A 20,346-nucleotide genomic window follows, 5' to 3' on the forward strand; every position below is an offset into this window, starting at 1 on the left:
AGTTTCCTCTCCCAGATGACTTGTCCCCTTCTTCATTCCTCCCTTCTCCCATCGCCAGATACCAAAACAAGCAAAAACAAATGAGTTCGTTTTATTTTGAATAGTCAATAGTAAAAGTATTCTGTCATCTTATAAAAGCTGAGAAAAGACTTGTTTCATTAAATTTTTCTCTTGTGTTGTTAGCTGATTTTGGACTCTCTAAAATTGTGGAACATCAAGTACTCATGAAGACAGTGTGTGGAACCCCAGGGTACTGCGGTATGCTCTTTAATATTGATGTTTACTTTTACTGTTATTTGAAATCTACTTTTATTTAGGGATCTAATTTTTAAACTCCTAATATCTCTATTTAAAATGCTTACAAGGTGGGTGACGCCTGGGTGGCAGGGTCGGTTAGGTGTCTGACTCTTGATTTTGGCTCAGTTCATGATCTCAGGGCTGTGGGATCCAGGCTTATGTCAGCCTCTGCACTCACTGGGGAGCAGGCTTGGGATTCTCCCCCTCCCTCACCCTCGGACTTTCCCCCTACTCTTCTCTCTCTCTCCAAAAAATGAAAAATAAATCTTTAAAATGCTTACAATGTGATGTGAGTCTCCATGAGGAAGGCACATAAAAATGATACTCAGAGCACTTCTTTTTCTCCATGAAGGGTTCAGTGATGTTGGTTTTAGGGTACCCCTCTTAACAGGGAAAGAGGGAGCCTCAGGGCGTAAGGATTGGGTGCTCTGCACCTGTCTTTTGGACAGTAACTATTCTTTTTTTTTTTTTAACTTACTTATTTGACAGACAGAGATCACAAGCAGGCAGAGAGGCAGGCAGAGAAAGAGAGGAAAGCAGGCTCCATGCTGAGCAGAGAGCCCGATGCTGGGCTCAATCCCAGGACCCTAAGATCATGACCTGAGCCGAAGGCAGAGGCTTTAACCCCCTGAGCCACCCAGGTGCCCGGGACAGTAACTATTCTTAAGCCCCTTAGGAGTAGAAGGACAGTCACCAAGAAAGAGAACAAGGGAAAAGCTTTGTTTCTGGTCAGAAATAGAGCCATGAGCCCTCAGCCACTTTCCTTATTTGCTTTTATTTGGGGGGAGTGTGTGCGGAGAGAGTATGTCACTAATTTAGAGGGCATATAGGATAACAGAGAGAATGGGGTAATCCCTAGTTCTTATTGATGGCGCTTTTCTAGCCTTACTAAAACCAGGGCTTCAGGTGGGGTTCCCCAGCAGAGTCCCCAGTCTCTGGAGATGGACTGTGTGACTGTCCTCACACATAACTAACTCATTTTAACAGCTTCTGAATTCATGGAAATCAGACTGTAGAAGGCACAATTAGATATCCAGTGAAACAAATATATGATTAAATTCCCAGCTTTGTAGCTAGAAGAAGCTTTAAAGTTCACTTACTAACATTCTCATTTTGAGTTCCAGAGTATGACTTTCCTAAGATTCCATATCTAGTTGTTATGGGTCAGAGATGAGAATGCAGATAGCCAAGGCCCTAAAAACAGATTTATAAATTCTCTCTTCAAAAAAGCAATATAGGTAAAATCAACATAATTTTCCTTCATAAAAATATCTATCAGTTATTACTTACAGCTTAAAATATTTTTTTTAAGATTTTATTTTTAAGTAATCTCTAAATCTAGTGTGGGGCTCAATCTCACAACCCCAAGAACCCCATGCTGAGCCAGGAAGATGCCCCTGAAATATTTCTTATTTTAACATTTTAAATCTCAAAGTATTGCTTGATCATTGTAAGAAGTAAAAATCCACGTATGTGTAATCAGTATTAATAGCCTTATGCATTCTTCTTCGTCTTTTTCCATGTTTCCATAGTCACATAAACATTTTATGTTTGCTTTTAACTAGTTAGCTTCCCTAGTGAATCTAAAATATTATTTCCTTGTAGCTCAATTGTTCATAAACCCAATGATTACACAGAATTAAGCATTCCTGTCTTTTTGTTAAGCATTTACATTGTACCAAATATTTTTGTTCTGGATCTTAAACTCCTCGACAACAAGAGTAGCTTATCAATTAGGAGTAAATTCAGAAAACTCCAGGTAACTGCGGCTTAAGGTAGAAGTTGATTTCTCTCATGTTAGAAGTCTAGAGAAAGACAACGCTCATGGGTTCTGCAGCTATGGCTCTGTAGGTCTCAGTGCCAAGGATCCAGATCTTTTCTGTCTGGCTCTAGCATTCTTTTGCATGTGTCCTCGGAGTCCAAAATGTCTGTTTGAAATCACTCATTACATCTGCATTCCATGTGACAGGAAGGGAAGAGCGGGAGAGTATACCTTTTCACTGTTAAAAAGACTTGCTGAAGCTCCACGTCACTTTCACTTACATTGTTTTGGCCGGTCCTCAGTTAGAGCCTCCCTGTCCTTCAGGTGGACATGTTGATGCTCCAAATGGATTCAGGGTACTTTTACTAAGTATGAGTAACACGTTAGACAGCCCACTAGCTCTACCACCGACTTTATTAAAGAGTAGGATTCTCATTCCTAGAACAAAACCCATTGAAATATGCCATGTTCCCTATAGGCATCTTTTTGTTTTGTTTTTATATATTTTCCTTAGAACTGTTAGCTGACAACCTGTGTATGACCCATCCCTTTGATGGGTCATAGATATTTCCCCTTTCTCTAGTTTGTATGTTCTTATTTATCATCCTCCTGTATTTCTTTCATGACTCCCTACACTTCCACGGCTATGAAGGATAAAAAGAACCCTGAATTTAGTACCATGTTCCAGATGGGGTTGCCCGTTTGTGAGTACTAACTGCTGACCACTTGATAAAAGCATTTAAAGAGAATTGACAAAAGAATGATAAAACAAAGTAAGGATTTCCCAAAAGAGAAAAGCTGATGGGTAGTTTAGTAATCATTATCTGAAAGCAAACACCTTCTATTCCAAAGAGATAGGTAGGTTGGAGCAATTCTCCGAGAGTTAGCAGCCTTGAAATGGGAAGTTCAGGAAGAGCTTACACTAGCATCATTTCAGTGGCTTTGATAATAGTGATAAGAGCAGTTCTTTCTTGCAGCCTTACAGAATAGTCATTCTATGAGTGACTGATTTATTCATTGATAAAATGAACATTGCATGTCTAATAGACTCCATGTTAGGCACTGAGATTGCAAGAGTGAACACCCATATGGTCTTGTCCTTCCCGGATTTCATAGGCTATTAAAGAAGAAAGACTCATATACAATAAATCAAAGTTTGTTATGCTAAGTTCTGTGTTTGAGCTAAAGGCTTAAGGATACAGGGAAGAGGGAAAAATACATCTTCGCTAAAGAGGTTTTTACAGAGGAGGGCATTTGAGCTGGACTCTGAAAGTTGAGTAGCAGTTCAAGTGAAGAGGTAGCCACAAGGTATTCTTTATAAGCAGGCAAAGGAAGAGAAAAGTCATAGAGGAGTGGTAGCATCTGGCAAGTTCAAGGACTGTTGGTTACTTTCTCATTTTACACGATTGCAATATAGAGTTTTTGGTACAGAGGGTACAGATAGACTTGGAAAAATAGGATGGACCATATTTTTTAAAATAATCTATAAATCAGGCTAAGGAATTCAGACTTTTATTGGTAGATAATAGTGATCCAGCAAAGGTTTTATCAGTGTAATTATATTTTAAAATCAAATCTGTATCTTACAGATATCTTGATAATTACATTGTGACAGATGGATTGGAGAGAGAAAAAGTTCAAAAGAAGACAAATTAGAAAGCTATTATAAATTCTCTTTCCTGTCCTTCTGATGTCAGAAATCTACACACAGGGTGCTTGCTGTCATTCCTATGAATAGCTTCTCAGAATAATGTATTCAACCGGTTCTCCATCCAGTCATTTATTTTTCAAATATAAAATGATTATAAAAATACTATTTCAAAAAAAAAATACTATTTCAGAGACGCCTGGGTGGCTCAGTGGGTTAAAGCCTCTGCCTTCGGCTCGGGTCATGATCCCAGGGACGTGGGATCAAGTCCCGCATTGGGCTCCCTGATCAGCGGGGAGCCTGCTTCCCTTCCTCTCTCTCTGCCTGCTTCTCTGCCTACATGTGATCTGTCTGTCAAATAAATAAATAAAATCTTTTAAAAAAAATACTTTTTCAGACTCCTGTCATTGCCATAAACAGGCCCATCTTACAGATAATGCCATCCAATAATGGAGGCTTATTTTCCGTTTACTATTTAATTTTCCCGGCAGATACCCACATCACCCTAAAGGCTATGTAATGGGGAAGGAGGAAATTGGTTGACTGAATGTGATCCATATAATCCTTCTGCTATGCTCTACATAGAGGCTCACCAGGAAGCCGTAATTTGCTCTAGGAAAAGGCTGAGAAAGCAGAAAGGAAGCTGGGGGTGGAGGGAGGAAGGATTGAGAGGGAAAAATAGAAGTGCTCTGTGGACTCTGAAGTGCAAAACATGTGTGTGGAATTACTATTATGTAGGTTGAGGCAGGCTTGGAATTCAAAAATAAGTAAGTTTGATGTGTTTAATTACAAGGTCAAGGTCCAAATTATATATAAATAAACATGTATTTCTTCATACATACATATTTCCCAAAGGAAATATGCTAAATTTTACTCAAAGTGGGACTAGAGTTGGGGTCAGGATTTTAAGAATCCACCTGTGTATAGTAACACAGAAAACACTGGAGGGCTGAGTTAGGGAAAAACAGACGTCACAGTGACACCAAGGCACAGGAGGTGGATGATCTAGAGCAGAAGAAAGATGCAGAGTTTAAACTCTTAAAAAAAAATCAATAAAATAATATTTCTATTCATCTGTCTTAGAAACAGACTGTTCATAGGCAAGGCTGAAGCCCCTTTGAGGGTCCCTCAGTTCTAGCCTTTCTCCCCACACCCCATGTGAGTACTATCATGGGGTGGTGTGTCTTCTCTGAGAATACTTAGGTGGGGAGGAATCTGCCCATCGATAGAATGAGTTGGAAATGAGAGCCAAGTGCAAGACTGGTGGAAATCACTGCCATCCTACAGAAAGCACGACTTACACAAAGACTTTACATTTGACTTAAAAAGGGGTCTGAAGCCCGTATAATTGATGGAGAGGAGAGGTGTGAGCTTGTTTCCTTGCTTGTTGTAAGGATAATTCCATCCCAGGTCAGTTAGCCTCAAGTACACTGGGTCTAGTTTCTACCTTTACTGAAAGGCTTTCTCAGTTACATCTTTTGAGGGAGTGGGTATTTATATTATACCATCTGTCATTTGTCAGGAAATACACAAGTGAAAAGCCACCCATTCGGTTTCATTCATGGAACCTTTGCCCCAGGCTATTAATAACAGAGGGTTCTCCTATAAGTGAATTGCAAAAGAAAAATCACAGATGCTGTGTGTTTAAGCAAATACTCATTATTTCCTGGGAAATGTGCCCAGTTGAAAATAAACTCCAGGCCAGAAAATTAAAATCTGTGATCCAGATAAATGAAATCAATGAGTAGTGCTCTGAAATAACCATGAAGAAATTCCCCACATCTTGTTGCTGGGAAAAGAAATAGGTCTCAAAAAACAGAAAAAACAAACCAATCCCCCCCCCCCCCAAAAATCCATTAGGTCATGGCTCTTGATAAATGGGCCACAGTGTATACAACCAAAATGTCTTGACTGGTTTAGCTATTTAAGGCTTGAAGTCTGTGCTTGTTCACCCTACCCATGTCAATCACAGAAAGGAAGAACAAGCTGTTTGTTAGAGTAGAAAAGAAAACAATATGGTAAAGAGTGAGATAAAAGAGTATTCCTAATACTAATTTCTAATTCATAAGCTCAGTTAATTAAACTATGTATGTTCATATTTCATATTTTTATCTGCCTGTCCAAGTTCCATTTACAGGGTCTAGAAGCTGTTCAGAATTTATTTTCTGTTGGCATTTGCCAGGGTTGCGTAAGAGTGATAATCTTATGTTGCTCCCACATTGTTATGTTTTAAAGAAATAACTTCTTATGTTCACTATACTGAAATTAAAGATAATTCCTCAACAGCCTGGAGTCAAACAGAAGAGACTTGTGTCTGCATGAACAAACACTTATGTGACCAATGTAGAAAAATTTAAGTGAAGTAAAAAAAGCAAATCTAATAATCTAAACTCTATGCTTTCAGTATAGCTTCATAAAAGCTGTATTTTGTTCACTTCTGGAGGACTAAAGAGCTAAGGTGAAATAAGAGTATTATGATACATTGGTAATCTAACCACCTAAGGGATGATCTCACTGAGAATTAAGGAAATACCCACAACGATGACTTCCTTTTTATAGTGAGTTTAAGAAAAAAACAGAAGAGTACATAGTAAAATATCAATTGCGAATATATATAATTTATATATAATATAAATTATAATATAAATATAATGCTTGACAGGCTGATGTGTATACATGGGGCTCCTGTGGGGCTAGCTAACCATGGGAAAGAGCAGGAAATGTGAGAGGAAGCAAGCAGAGAATTCTCAGCAGGTGGGTAAAGCGGGTCCAGGTTCATCTCCCTTTTGATACCGTGGCCCTTCTTTCTCCCTAAGATAGGCTGTGTCGCCAACCGCCATATGACCACAACACTTGATCCAAATGAACAAACGCCAGGCAAAGGGAAAAAGTGGGGTTAGGGACAGATACAGGAATGGCGAGGAAAGGCCATAGCTCATCTTGTTCTTAACCTTGCAGAGGACAGGGACTCAGCTGGTGGAGTGCAGGCTTATTTTAAGCTATCTTGGAGGTTTTAATTCTAGAGGAAAATGAGCCTCTTGGGGTTTTATATTGGTTTGGTACTGACCTAAACAAAGTGTATTGTGTGGAACTTTAGTTGTGTAGCTATTCAGTCCTTTTTTCATTTAATAAATATTTATTGAGTTCCTACTATGCACCAGGCACTATTCTAGGTGCTAAGATATAGTGATAAAACAAACTAACAAAAGCTCCTCTTTAAGAATGGCATATTTTAATGGGAGAAGACAAATAATAAAATGAGTGTGTCAGTATATAGAAAGAGGTTATGATTTCTGTGGAGTTGGGAAAGAGGAAAGGAAGTGCTGGGAGCTTGGGCTGCCACAAACAGGCTGATCAAGGAAGGCTTCACTGGAGAAGGGAGCAGAAGAACAGAGACTTGAAAGAGGAAAGGGAGAGAGCAAACCATGTGGAGTCTGTGGAAAGAAACACTCTAGATAGAGGGGACAGAGCACACCAACCCTAGAGCAAAAACATGCGTCGGTGTCTGTAGGTCCAGGAAGGAGGCAGTTGGGTGGAGTGCAGTGACAAGGGGAGAAAAAATAGGTAGGAGAGAGGACCAAAGAGCTCCAACTGCAAGGATAGAGTTCACATTAACTGAGGTGGGGAGGACCTTGGAAACAAAGGGATTGGGGCTTGTTGATTTTGATACTTGATATTTGTATTTGGGGGACTGTGAGAGATCCAGGTGGAGGTGACACGTGGGCAGAAGGATATATTTAATGTTCAGGAGCAGGGACATGGCTATTGATATCAATGTGAGCCCTTTCAGCATATAGATGCTGTGCGAAGTCACAAGACTCTCTAGCATCCCCAAGGCAGAAAAAGAAACAACCCAAACTGATCCCAAAGCAACGAACGTCCCCATCAGCAGGCCAGAGAGAAGGAACCACATTCATTAATCAAAGAACATCAGACAGTGAAGGAAGCAGCGTCATAGGACAGAATTAGGAATTATGAGTGGATGCTGTAAGGTACAGATATGGAGCACAATGTACAAGACAATAGTCTAACATCTGAAGCTGTCAGCAGTAGGAGGGCCTGCCTCTCTGGCTCAGAAATGGCCCCAGAGGCTGACTGACTTGTGTCTCGGGATTCGGGGCCATCAGGAAGGGAAAGGGATGAAGAGTTCTGCTCATCTCTGTATCACCCAGCAGATACATGGTCTGTGGCATTAAAAATATTACGTGGTCTGTCTATATGTTTTATATGTGTAAAACTGTGTTGAGGATTATGGCAAGCACTTAATTCAATCTAAGTTAACCAAATATATTCCAGCCCAAGATGCCTTATAAAATTGAGTCCATAGAGATTGTCACCAACATCATCCTCCCACTTTTCATGTTCCTTTGGTTTAGAAGCAGTCTTTTAATGTGCTGGTCATCCTTGGCTTCTGGGTCCCCCACCATAAATCACTTCCTGTGCTTCCCTCTCTATGAGTGTAAGTGACAACTTCAGGAACAAAACCAGCCGTGCCAGAGAATTCAGAGCTGAGGACTCAGCTCTATTATTACACATGTGAGGGCGGAATGTAGGGGAGAAGCGGTCACAGGAAGGGTGACTGATAACAAGTGGGTAGGAGACTTGCTTAAAATGTATTCTTTGGGCCCTGAACACCCACAAAATGTTCCGTTTTAGAATGTTGTTGGAGAAAGGATATGCATAAAATGAAAATATTTCAAAAGAATTATTAGTGATAATTATCAGTGAGATTCATAGCTCCTTTAGAGAAAAACGTGGTATTTGCCATCCTTAACAGAGTTCAGAGTCCACATCCATCACTTTCTATCTGTATCTCCATATCCAAAAAAGATTCTTGTATGATGTTAATATTAGGATGAGTTGGGTTTATTTACTCACACTCCACCTCCTCACAAAAATGGAAAAGCAACTTTTCAACAGTTAATACATCTTTGTTGTTCCTGGGCCAGCATTCATCACATCTTTAAAGTGAGCAAGAGGCTCAGTCTGATTAAGATTTGGAACAAATAGTGATTACTCTAAGATGGGAGGGCTCTGTGGGATCATAGAAAAGTGAATTTCATAGAAATGGAACTTTCCCAGGGTAATAAAAATAGGTTGTGTTTATTTTCTCCTCTTCCGAAAGTACTTAGGTGTTCTCAGATATTTGATTTTCTCTTCAGGGTATTATTTAAAAAAATAAAAAATAAGGTGAGGAAAATAAACTGGCTATCATTCTTCACCCATTTATAAGATTTATATGAAGAGAAATACCACGTAATCCATGTGGCAAGGAAGACTTTTTTAAACAGTTTAAATGGAAAATATTAAGTGCAAGTTGGAGTGACTGATATTTGTGGTATAAAAGATCAAGAGCCCAGGAAAATGGAAGAGATGCTTTAGAACATATGTTATACCACTTGGGTTTCAAAGCATCCTTCAGACTTCTTTCTTGGTCTACACTAACAAGTCATAGATAACCAAAATGACAGAAGCCCCAAATGTCTCCTCAGTCCTTCTCAACCTTTCACACCATGGAACAGCAGTATGGAACTCTTCTGAGATTTACTGTAGTAAACTGACAAGGCTGCTCCTAGCCAGAGGCAACCCCTTCTGGAAACATTGCAACTGTTTCCCAGTCTGATTCACACCTTCGTTAGAACACTTAGCAAACTGCACTAGGACATTGCCTGTCTTCTCTGCTGTCAAAGCATAAACTACACTTGACAGAGCTTAAAATTTTGTTCCCCGTTCTCACCAAATATATGTGACATTGTGACAAAGGACCACACGTGGTGCTCATGCTGAGGAAGGTACAATGTAGTCTGCCCAGCTGTGGGCACTGCTGCTGCCTATCGGAGGCAGCCCTGCCCGCGTTCTCCTCCGGGTTCCTAGCCACATTCAGAACAATAAGGGGAGAAACTTCCAAACACTGCTCTTCTGCTTCAGATAAATCCCTTTTTCTCCTCCTTCTACAGTGTTCACTCCTCAGAGGCAAAGTTTAGAGGGACTTCTAGATGCCATGGACTTTTGTGGTCCCCAGAGAACTCTGGAATTCAAGACAAGCCTCTACAAGTGAAAAGCTATAGGAGTTTTCCCTCAGCTATAGGAGGGGGCCTAATGCTGCAAAGCCAGATTCTGGCTTTAAGATGAAATAGTTTTTCCCTCATATGCTGGGAATCACTAAAACAAAAGCATTGGAGAGAATTTAAAACATACAAACAAACAAAAGCCTTGACCTATTGGAATCTGTGGTCTGGCCTTGAGCTGCCTGGCAGGGACTCATCTCAGTAGGACCTGGCTTTGCACCTCCAGCCACACTGGCTGCCCCAGTTCCTTAAGCCCGCTTGCTCCTGCCCACCACGAAGTCTGTGCCTGCATGCTTGCTCCAGCCAACCCACTTTCCACTGTCTTTGCTCACCCACTCCCTTTGCCCTCTAACTTCTCCCTCCACCCTCTCCCTTTGCCTGGCTCACTTCTCTAGCCCTTCACATCTCAGTTTAAACTTCGCTTTCTATACTCACCTTCTCTGATCTTTCTGAGCAGGTAGCCCTCTATTAGAAAGGCCCTCCAAGCACTTCCATTTACCACTTTGCATTTCTTCATGGGTTTTCTGGATCAATGTCTTCCTTCCCCACCCAACTGTAAGCTCCATGATGGCAAAGACTTGTCCTCTTGAACTCCCCATTACTACTCCAGCACTACCCAATGCAGTCCGTCATACAGCAGGTATTTAATAAATAGTTGATGATTTGTTTAATGAGTAAATGAATGAACATATGGACTTCATTCACATAGTGTCCCTTGGATTTGTCTTTCTCCAAACAGTCAACAGTAGTTGGAAAGAAGTCTTCGGGTACAGAATGTCACTCTGTAGTTTTAACTCAATAGGTCACGAGGGATTAACAAAATAAAGGTACAGTCAGTGACCAAAATCATCCCGATGGCTTTAGGAAAAGAGGGGAAACCTAGCATCAGTGGTCCCTATCAGTGTGCTGTAAGACATACCCCATGCTTTTTATGTAGGACCATTCCTAAAACTGGTTACAGTGGATTTATTTAAGAAAATGAAATTCACCCCAGCCTGTAGATGGACCCCCAGGAGCCCCAGTCTCTAGGTGTTTTCATGGTACCATGATCTTATCAAAAAATCAGCACTCTTGAGATCTAAGTGGGATGTTGGTAAATAATTATCACTAAAGTTTGCATTTTTAATATGAATTTTATATTCCATTAAAATTGCTTTTTAAAACGTGAAGTCTGGTATCTTGGCAATTCTAAGACCATTTGCCAAAATCATTCTGTACTGGAGCTTAGAGTATGAAGTGTCCTGGGAGCTCTGTAGCATTTAGCGTTAATGAGCAATGACATGAAGGATAAAAGTTTAGGAAGTGGCAGAAAACTTGGACCCACTTAGAAGACAGCCAGAAAAATCAATAAAGGGTTATCAACTATTTTTAGAAAAGATGATTCTAAATTATTTTAAATACCTTTTTAAAAACTAGATCACACCTTGAAATAATTTTCTCCCCTACTTTATTTTGCTTGTTTGTTTGTTTGTTTGTTTGTTTTGGCAATGAGGTGAGAAAAGACAGGAAGGACCGTTGGGAGTGCTTATAGCTTTAAAAGGCACACTAGCTGATGTCTTTTCTTGAACTAAGTTGGAAGTAACCAACTATGTTTCACCTTAAGAAAATCACAAATTTATAGAATCCACCACAAGGATATTTGATATCTTGGAGACTTGTAGTACTGGTATGCTGAAGTCTGAAGTTTATTCTAGAAATCTTTGGCACTTAGAAAGGGTTCAGATACATTAAAAAAGTATGTTCTACTGGTCTTAAAGTCAAGGTCATGTTAAAGAAAAAATATTTAAAGGTTAACTGTGAATGGGACCTGACTGAGTCTAGGTGCTTAGAGTTTGTTTCCCCTAAATTTTGAATTATGATTAGTAAATATTATAAATTCTTTTTTTTTAAAGATTTTTATTTATTTGTCAGATACAGAGGGAGAGAGAGTGAGCGAGCACAGGCAGACAGAGAGGCAGGCAGAGGCAGAGGGAGAAGCAGGCTCCCTGCCGAGCAAGGAGCCCGATGTGGGACTTGATCCCAGGACCCTGGGATCATGACCTGAGCCGAAGGCAGCTGCTCAACCAACTGAGCCACCCAGGCGTCCCTATAAATTCTTTTTAAGAGAAACTTATGATGAAGGGCAAAAACATTCTGTACTCCTTTTGTCTCAGTTAACCTCTTAAGGGAAAGTTTAGCTTTTCACACTAGAAGTTTGCCCACATTGCTGCCTAATAATGCTTTACAAGGTACTGACTTGCCTCTAGAGGTAAAGTTAGACCCAGTGCTAGGAAGGGTCAGATATTGCCACTTCGGATAAGAAACCCAGATGCCCCATAAAGTGGATTCAGAAAGAATTTTGTTCTGTGGTAATCACTTCGTTTGGAACCTTAGCCTGGGAGCTATAAAGAATGGCTAGTTTGAATACATTTTATTTCTTTTTGTTGTCTGGTTGCTGTTGCTAGAACTTCTAGCACTATGTTGAACAACAGTGGCAAGAGTGGGCATCCTTGTCATGTTCTTGATCTCAAAGGGAAGGCTGTGAGCTTTTCCCCATTGAGGATGATATTTGCTGTGAGTTTTTCATAGACAGATTTTATCAAGTTGATGGATGTTTCCTCTCTCCTGATACTTTGAAGAGTTTTAATCAGGAAGGGATGCTGTATTTTGTCAAATGCCTTTTCTGTATCAATTGAGAGGACTATGTGGTTCTTCTCTCTTCTCTTATTGATTTGTTCTATCACGTTGATTGATTTGCAAATGTTGACCCACCCTTGCATCCCAGGGATGAATCCCACCTGGTCATGATAGATAATCTTTTTAATGTACTGTTGGATCCTATTAGCTAGGATCTTGTTGAGAATCTTGGCTTCCATATTCATCAGGGATATTGGTCTGAAATTCTCCTTTTTGATGGGGCTTTTCCTGGTTTAGGGATCAGGGTAATGCTGGCTTCATAAGGAATAACATGGAGGACATTAGGAGAAGGAAAGGAAAAGTGAATTGGGGGAAATCGGAGGGGGAGACAAACCATGAGAGAATGTGGACTCTGAGAAACAAACAGTTTTGGAGGGGAGAGGGGTGGGGCATGGGTGAGCCCGGTGGTGGGTATTAAGGAGGGCACGTGTTACATGGAGCACTGGGTGTGGTGCATAAAACAATGAATCTTGGAACACTGAAAAAAAAAAAAAAAAAGAATGGCCAGAAAAAGCCCCTGGCCTTTGCAACAGCGTGCTAATCTCTGAACAGCACAGAAGGGGAGGGCTCATTGCCCCCACAGGTCCATGCATGTAATAGGCACTCCCGCAGGAAGAATGTGGGAGTGCAGCAGGTTCTGGAAGTAAAGTGCAGGTCCTCTCTTCTTGTGTAAACTATCAGTAATGATTCCTCTACTGATAACAAGGTGGCTAGCAGCTTAAACCTCAGAGTAAACTTAGAAATCAGCTGATCCAACTCACTTAGATTTTAGAGTAAAAACAAGTCCCAGATTATGTCAAAGACTCTCCCCAACATATTTCTGCATGTTTAAATGTCCGTGTGGGACACGATAGCACTCCATGGACAGGAAGACTTGAGTGGGGAAGGACTAACAATAGTACCAAGTGTGCATGTGTTCTCCTGCCTGACTGGAAGACCTCAGCCCCGTAGACAATGGCAGCTGCCCTCCTGACAGTGGTGGTCTAACCCGAGTTTCCTTTGAACTCTCATGAGCAAAGCATTTGCAAGTGGGAGTTCAGTATTGGGGCCCAATGGAACCAGATATGGGACCAGATTGCCATGGAAAAGAAAAGCTAACCCAAAAGAACGAACAGTGTTGTCAATGAGTGTGCCTTTTCTTCATTATGCTAATTAAATCCTAAGAGGGAGAATTTCTAGGAATAATGTGTCCATAGATGAGAAGAACTTCTTAGCCCCTGATGCTATGCTTTAGAGGGTCCATCTTGCTGCGTGGCTGCTGGTATGTTACACTGCACACTCATTTCACTGTATGGGCTCTTCATCTCCTGTATTTTATGTAACACAACTTTTACAGGGAAGAGAAGATCCTGATTGCAAAAGGATAGGGAGATGCAGGGACAGTATGGGAAGCCGTCAGTGGAAAATTCACTGGGCTCCTTCTTCTAAGTTACATCCAAAGTCCCAGGAAAATAGCTTCCTTCCAGAGCTCACTTTAACAGTCTACACTGAATATGACATGTCCAGCCTGTGTAGACAGGAATCCAGCTCCCTTGCTCTCCTGCTTCCAGCTGGAAGGAGGAATGTGATGCCCGCATCCCCAAAGCCTCCCTTAGGGAGTCCTGAGCATTCATCAGTCAGCTCCTAGCTCGGGGACCCCACTGACATTTACAGCACTTCTGTTCAAAATAGAAAAAGGCCACTCTGGGCTACAGGTCTGAGCCTTATTATTATTTTTTTTTTCTTCCTTGTTAGGCAAACATAACACCTCCAATTCTCTGTGCAAACGATTGGCCCCACTTAACTCTCCATTTTCACAGCTCCAACATAAGTACCAACAGAAAAGATCTCATCATTCTATACTACAGGGCCCTTTCATGGCTGAGAAGACCTTCCACTTTCACAGTGAGCAGGGCTAATAGGAGCAGGTTCGTTGTGCACAGAGAAGACCCCTTCCTTCATGCATAATTCCAAACTGACTGGGGACAGCTGCGCTCAGGTGACCTACATGTAGTTCTCAGTGCTAGGGCATGTATCAGGGCCCCTTCCAACTCTTCTTCCAGCCTCCCAGCACTTGAGGCTTCTCAGTGCTTCCCACCCCATCCACCCTGCTCCCGGCCCTGCACACGGTCAGATATACACATGCATGGATGTCCCTGCTCCGAGTAGATCTAGATCTCAAGGTAGAATCACTGTGCCTTTTCCCCCTTACTCTGCGGAACTTGTCTTTGTTTTCTGCCTACAAATCTCCTTTTGAAGAAAGGAATCTTTTACAGCAGATCTGTCTGGTTGGAACGATGCTTCAGTGTAGACTATCAAAGTTAATAGCTTTATATTTATGCACCCCAAACACAAAAAGACTTGACTTTTTCCCATTAAAATAGATGTTAAGAATTTGTAGTTTCATACTTTGGTTTGGGGGGACAAAATTGATTACAAAACTATTTCTGAACTTTCTGTTAATTAATTTCTTACCTGTTGCTTGTTTTCAGGATGTAAAATTTAAATTTAAAGTCGGATTTAACACAATATTCATTCTTTCTGCAGCACCTGAAATTCTTAGAGGCTGCGCCTATGGACCTGAGGTGGACATGTGGTCTGTAGGAATAATCACCTACATCTTGTAAGTGAAGAAAAGCAATCTCTATGGGTACTATTTGCCTTTGCTGTAATATTTCTTAAGTACTTAGAGGCCTCATAAAAAGCAAGATTACTTTAGACTTTTGTGATTTTCTACAGCATACTAAACGTAGTTAGTGGTAGACTTTTCTGAAAACAAGCATCGCATTTTCTTCTCTGATTTTCCTGGGGCCAGACTGTCTGTCCACGGCTTTTCTGCGCCTCATTCTGCAGGGCAATGGATAGCAGATTTAGGGAACAATTCCCTATTTGATGTTAAGAAGAAATGGGAAACTCAGGTCCATCTATTAAACTTGCCCTTGTTTTACTTATTTATGTCTCATCAAAATACAGTATGAATCCTTTTTAAAGGGCAAATGGCTCTTTAATCTCCTAAGCAATTCCAGACAGGGACATTTCTTGTCAGCAGTGTTTTTAATGCAGTTTGGCTATCAGTTTTGTTTTCTGTCTCTGTTAGGTCCTCAAGGACCTTGAGTTTAATACCCTAAACTCAGAGAAGCTGAATTTCTCTGATAAAAACCACACACACACACACACACACAACCAAAACAACTAAATCTCACATTTTCTGGTTTCCCAAACTCCATTCCTGAGCTTCCGTCTACTAATAACCAAGGGGTTTCAGGCAGTTTGCCAAGGAGATGGTAGAAGAGCAGAGGAGCATGAAGGAAAGCAAGGAGTGAGGGTGTGTGAGAAGACTGCTGAAGAGCAGCCACAGAAGCAAGATATCCATGAGTTCCAGAGTTTAATTCAAAACAAGTAGCTTTGGCTGCCATTTGGAGGACACTGCACAGTTGCCTGTTGGAACCTGTAACATTCAGATCTACAAAGAGATTTTATAGGGTATAAAAAAAAGTGTAGTTGCTGGGGGGAGGGGGGTTGGCAGAAGGGGGGGTGGGGTTATGGACATTGGGGAGGGTATGTGCTTTGGTGAGTGCTGTGAAGTGTGTAAACCTGGCGATTCACAGACCTGTACCCCTGGGGATAAAAATATATGTTTATAAAAAATTAAAAATTAAAAAAAAAAAAAGTGTATTCATCGGGCAGGCAGGGTGGCTTCAACAACAGGCTTGTATTCATCACAGTTCCAGGCATTGGAAGTCTGAGGTCAGGGCGCCAGGAGGTCCAGTCCTGGGGAGAGCTCTCTTCCTGGCTTGCAGACATCTGCCTTCTTACTTTTTACCCACATGGCAGAGAAAAAAAATGTGAGCTCTTTGGCATCTCTTCTTTTAAGGACACTAATCCCATCATAAAGCTGCGCCCTGCCCCCCATGACCACATCAACCTTAGTTACCTCCCAAAGGCTTCATCTCCAAATAGCATCAGGTGAGGACTTCTCATCATAGGAATTTGAGGGAGACACAATTCAGTCCATAACAGAAAGAGGTTTTGGATTTTTTATTTGTTTGTTTAATTTAATAGCGATCTTAGAAAGTGCAGTGTCTAGGTAATAAGAGCTAGAAGGAAGGTAAGGAGGGTACCCTCAGACAAATTAGTAAACTCTGAGTTTATCTGGGTATATTCAGTCATCTGGAGCCAAGACAAAAAGGTTTAACAAGCAACCCAGTAAATAGCCATCTGCTATGATGTAATGTCAAAAGATAGATTCGGTATTGAATTCCTTGTGGATCCAAAATATACTAGAGCTTGAAAAGCATTTGGAGAGGTAGACAACCATGTTTTTTCTTATGAAAGGGCAAAACTGTTAGGTAATGTATTTGCCTTATTAAGTGCTTAATTCATTAAAATGAATTCCTGGGGGCACATCATAGAATTCCCATAGCTTACATTTGAGATCACTTTTCGTCTGGGAAGAAAATGTTGGCTCCTGAGTTAGGTAGGTGACATATCATACTTAATGACATTAAATGAAAAATTGCACTATGCAAATAACAAATCAGATTTGCCCCTAAAATGTTATTGTGCCCAACCAGTTGCAATTTCATGCTGAAATGTGATGGGGGGTCGGGGGTAAAGCATTAAGGATGTACAAGAACTTAGAGAGACGGAGAAATGACATCACATTCACCCTGAGAACCTGAAATATGGAATGAATAAAATTCCATGACGTGGTCACTGACCAGGGAAAATGAAGAGAAAAAAATATAATTGTTGGAGAAGCATCTTATCAAAGCCCTGAAAATAATTTTAAAAGTCTTTCTGGGGCTCCTGGGTGGCTCAGCTGGTTAAGCTTGATCTCAGCCGAGGTCTTGATCTCTGGGTCGTGAGTTCAGGGCTCACGCTGGGCTCCATGCTGGATAGGGAGCCTACTTTAAAAAAAAAAAAAAAAAAAGGTCAAGGTCCTTTCCCCTCGTTCACATAAGGTCACTAAGTTAATAGTTGTTGGCTCAAAGTCCACAGTGGTAGCTCTCAAATGAAAATACATTATCAGCGTTGCTTACAACTAATGTCCTTTAGTGTGGCCTCACTTCTGTCAGCTCCTAAGCCCAGGGTTGTTTAATCTGTAGTTTATTAACAACTGATGAAGTCCACCTGGCAAGGTTCACTGGGACACTTCTCCAAGATCGTGCCATTGGACCTATATATCTCCTTTACTATTATTAAAAGTTCCATAAGGCTATTTTGTGCTATGACCTTGCTATTTCTACGTATGACAATAGACTGGGAATGAAAGCCATTTTGTTGTTTCTCACAGAAATTCTGACCCCTCTACCTTTTACACCTAAACCCTTTGTACCTACAGACAAAAGCAACTACTATAATGCTCAGGTCAGAATCAGAATCAGTAACATCAAAGATTCAAACTCTCTCTTTCAGCTTTCAACACCACAGTTCTGCCTAGTGGCTTAAAGGTCCCCTTATTATACCTTCACTCTTCAGGCCTGTATAATCCTACTATCCTCCTAAACTATCATTGTCTTTATTCAAATATTTCCATGTCTGAAGGCTTTTTGCATGGTGTATATGTGTGTATGTTGCTCTGTGTCACATTGCTTCTATTTTTGGCATTTCAGGCTGACATGATATGAGCTTCTTACTTCCATCACAGTGCACACATGCACAGGCATGTTTGAGAAGTGAGAATGGCATCTGAGTACCTTCTGAACTGTCATGTTTCTTTCTAGATTTCCAGAAGGAGAAACATGAGTTTTCTTAAACTAAGCCTAGAACATTGGCTAATTCCTCCACAACTAACCAAGAATAAGCTATACTTTTCTAGTGTTGTGGATGGCACAGGAATGGCCAAGTAAGGCTGAGCTACCTCCTTGTCGAGGTGTGGACATGGGCTCCTTTCTGTCCTTATGTGGCAGCAGGATTCTCTGTGTAGACTGCTGCAGTGGACAGGGGGACTCACTAGTCTGAGACTCAGCACTGCTAAACCCTGTCTTTTCCTGGCTGGCTCCGGAATATTTAAAAAAGACAAAGACTCTCCCAACAGGACGTTCCCTGAGCAAAGGATGTAAGAAAATGCTTCTGTCTAGAAACCCACTACATTAGAATACATTCAAACATTTCATGCTCTGCTCCAACCTGGCCAGCTTGAAGGAAGAATTTGAGAGAATGTTTTGGGGTTTTTTTTCGTGTTCATTCTCCACCCCACCCCCCATTTTTTTGTCCAGTACAACACATGCCCTGGTAGGGATTTCTTTTATATGGTCTCCTTTTGATCCCTAGTGATTTCAGAACCTGTATGTACCTGTCTGTAAACAGTGGAGGCTTTAGTGGGCCCCGAACAGCAATTCACTTTTTCTCTCTCCCTTTAGGATGCCAGAGATGATTCTCTAGTTCTCTTCTCCCACTTTCCCCATTCATTTGTAGGCTGACCCCCTACTAGAAAATGAAGGTGAACATGGGTCTTTAAGACAGAAGTGAGGGTCTCACGTGAGGCTGCGCTGACTCTAGCTACTCATCTCTGTTGGCCGTGTGTGTTTACTGTGTCAAGTTCTAAAAGACCATTTCCTGACAACAGTCTAACTTCCTGTCTTTGTTCACTCTGAAATTTAAACTGGAGTGGGATGGAAATCTAATATTTGACTCATTTCTGTGGAGGAGTTCAGTGAATAGGGCTGAGTAAAAATGACTGAAAAATCTTTTCTGTCTGTCTACCTCTTAATCTCTTTACCCTCAAAAACTCCTCTAATTCTTGGGTGCCTAGGTGGCTCAGTCAGTTAAGTGTCTGCTTTTGGCTCAGGTCATGACCCTGGGGTCCTGGGATGAAGCCCCAAGTCCTCAGGCTCCCTGCTCATTGGGGAGCCTGCTTCTCTTTCTCACTCTGCCCCTTCCCCTGTTCACGCTGTCTCTCTCACAAAAAGTCAATCAATCAACCAACCCTTTAAAATCTCAAAAAGAAAATCCTGATTCTTCCACTTCCTAATAAATTGGAATTCTAATCAATCTGTCTTCTCAATTCCTGGTTAAAAAAATTCCATAGCAAGTCATTAGCATGTAATGTTAGCTGTTATAATAATGTTAGCTATTATCTTTATTGTTGTTTTGTGTCATAATTATTGATGTTATTATAAACTCTTTGTAGAAATTATTTTTAATTTATTTTTTTCAGTGTTCCAAGATTTATTGTTTATGCACCACACCCAGTGCTCCATGCAATACCTGCCCTCCTTAATACTCACCACCAGGCTCTCCCAACCCCCAACCCCCTCCCCTCCAAAAACCTCAGTTTGTTTCTCAAAGTCCACAATCTCTCATGATTTGTTTCCCCCTCCGATTTCCCCCAACTCACTTCTCCTCTACTTCACCCAGTGTCCTCCTTTGTAGAAATTCTTAATCAGTTTGGTATCTGTTTTTACTTCCAGAGGACACGATTGTGTATTTATACAGTCAAAAGTGATTTATAACAAGGCAGTTACATACTTGTACTACGTAGACTTGCAATCATAACAGAAAGCTTGGAAAGGGCAGTCTGGAATTTCTGCAAAAATTTGATGAAATATATTTAGGCTTCTAAAGACATTTTATTCTCTATCTTTTGTCCTTCTAGACTTTGTGGATTTGAACCATTCTATGATGAAAGAGGTGATCAGTTCATGTTCAGGAGAATTCTGAATTGTGAATACTACTTTATCTCCCCCTGGTGGGATGAAGTATCTCTAAATGCCAAGGACCTGGTAAGTGAAACCAAGTCAAAATGAAGTAAAATCTTCACATTCTTCTTCTTCTTCTTTTTTTTTTTTTAAGATTTTATTTATTTATTTGACACAGAGATCACAAGTAGGAGAGAGGCAGGCAGAGAGAGAGGGGGAAGCAGGCTCCCTGCTGAGCAGAGAGCTCAATGTGGGGCTCGATCCCAGGACCCT

General features: G+C 40.9%; 1 protein-coding gene across 5 annotated transcripts in view; it reads left to right on the plus strand.

The window, feature by feature from the left end:
* The window catches only part of CAMK4 (calcium/calmodulin dependent protein kinase IV), a 242,090-nt gene that overhangs the window by 196,491 nt on the left and 25,253 nt on the right, over positions 1–20,346 (plus strand). For all 5 annotated transcript variants that reach the window (XM_059418352.1, XM_059418353.1, XM_059418354.1 and 2 more), the window contains exons 8-10: positions 184–258; positions 14,978–15,053; positions 20,031–20,157. In XM_059418352.1, coding sequence (XP_059274335.1) covers positions 184–258; positions 14,978–15,053; positions 20,031–20,157 — 278 coding nt within the window. The remainder of the gene's footprint in view (positions 1–183; positions 259–14,977; positions 15,054–20,030; positions 20,158–20,346) is intronic.

Source organism: Mustela nigripes, chromosome 12, assembly GCF_022355385.1.
Source record: "Mustela nigripes isolate SB6536 chromosome 12, MUSNIG.SB6536, whole genome shotgun sequence".
In the NCBI taxonomy this organism is placed as follows: domain Eukaryota; kingdom Metazoa; phylum Chordata; class Mammalia; order Carnivora; family Mustelidae; genus Mustela; species Mustela nigripes.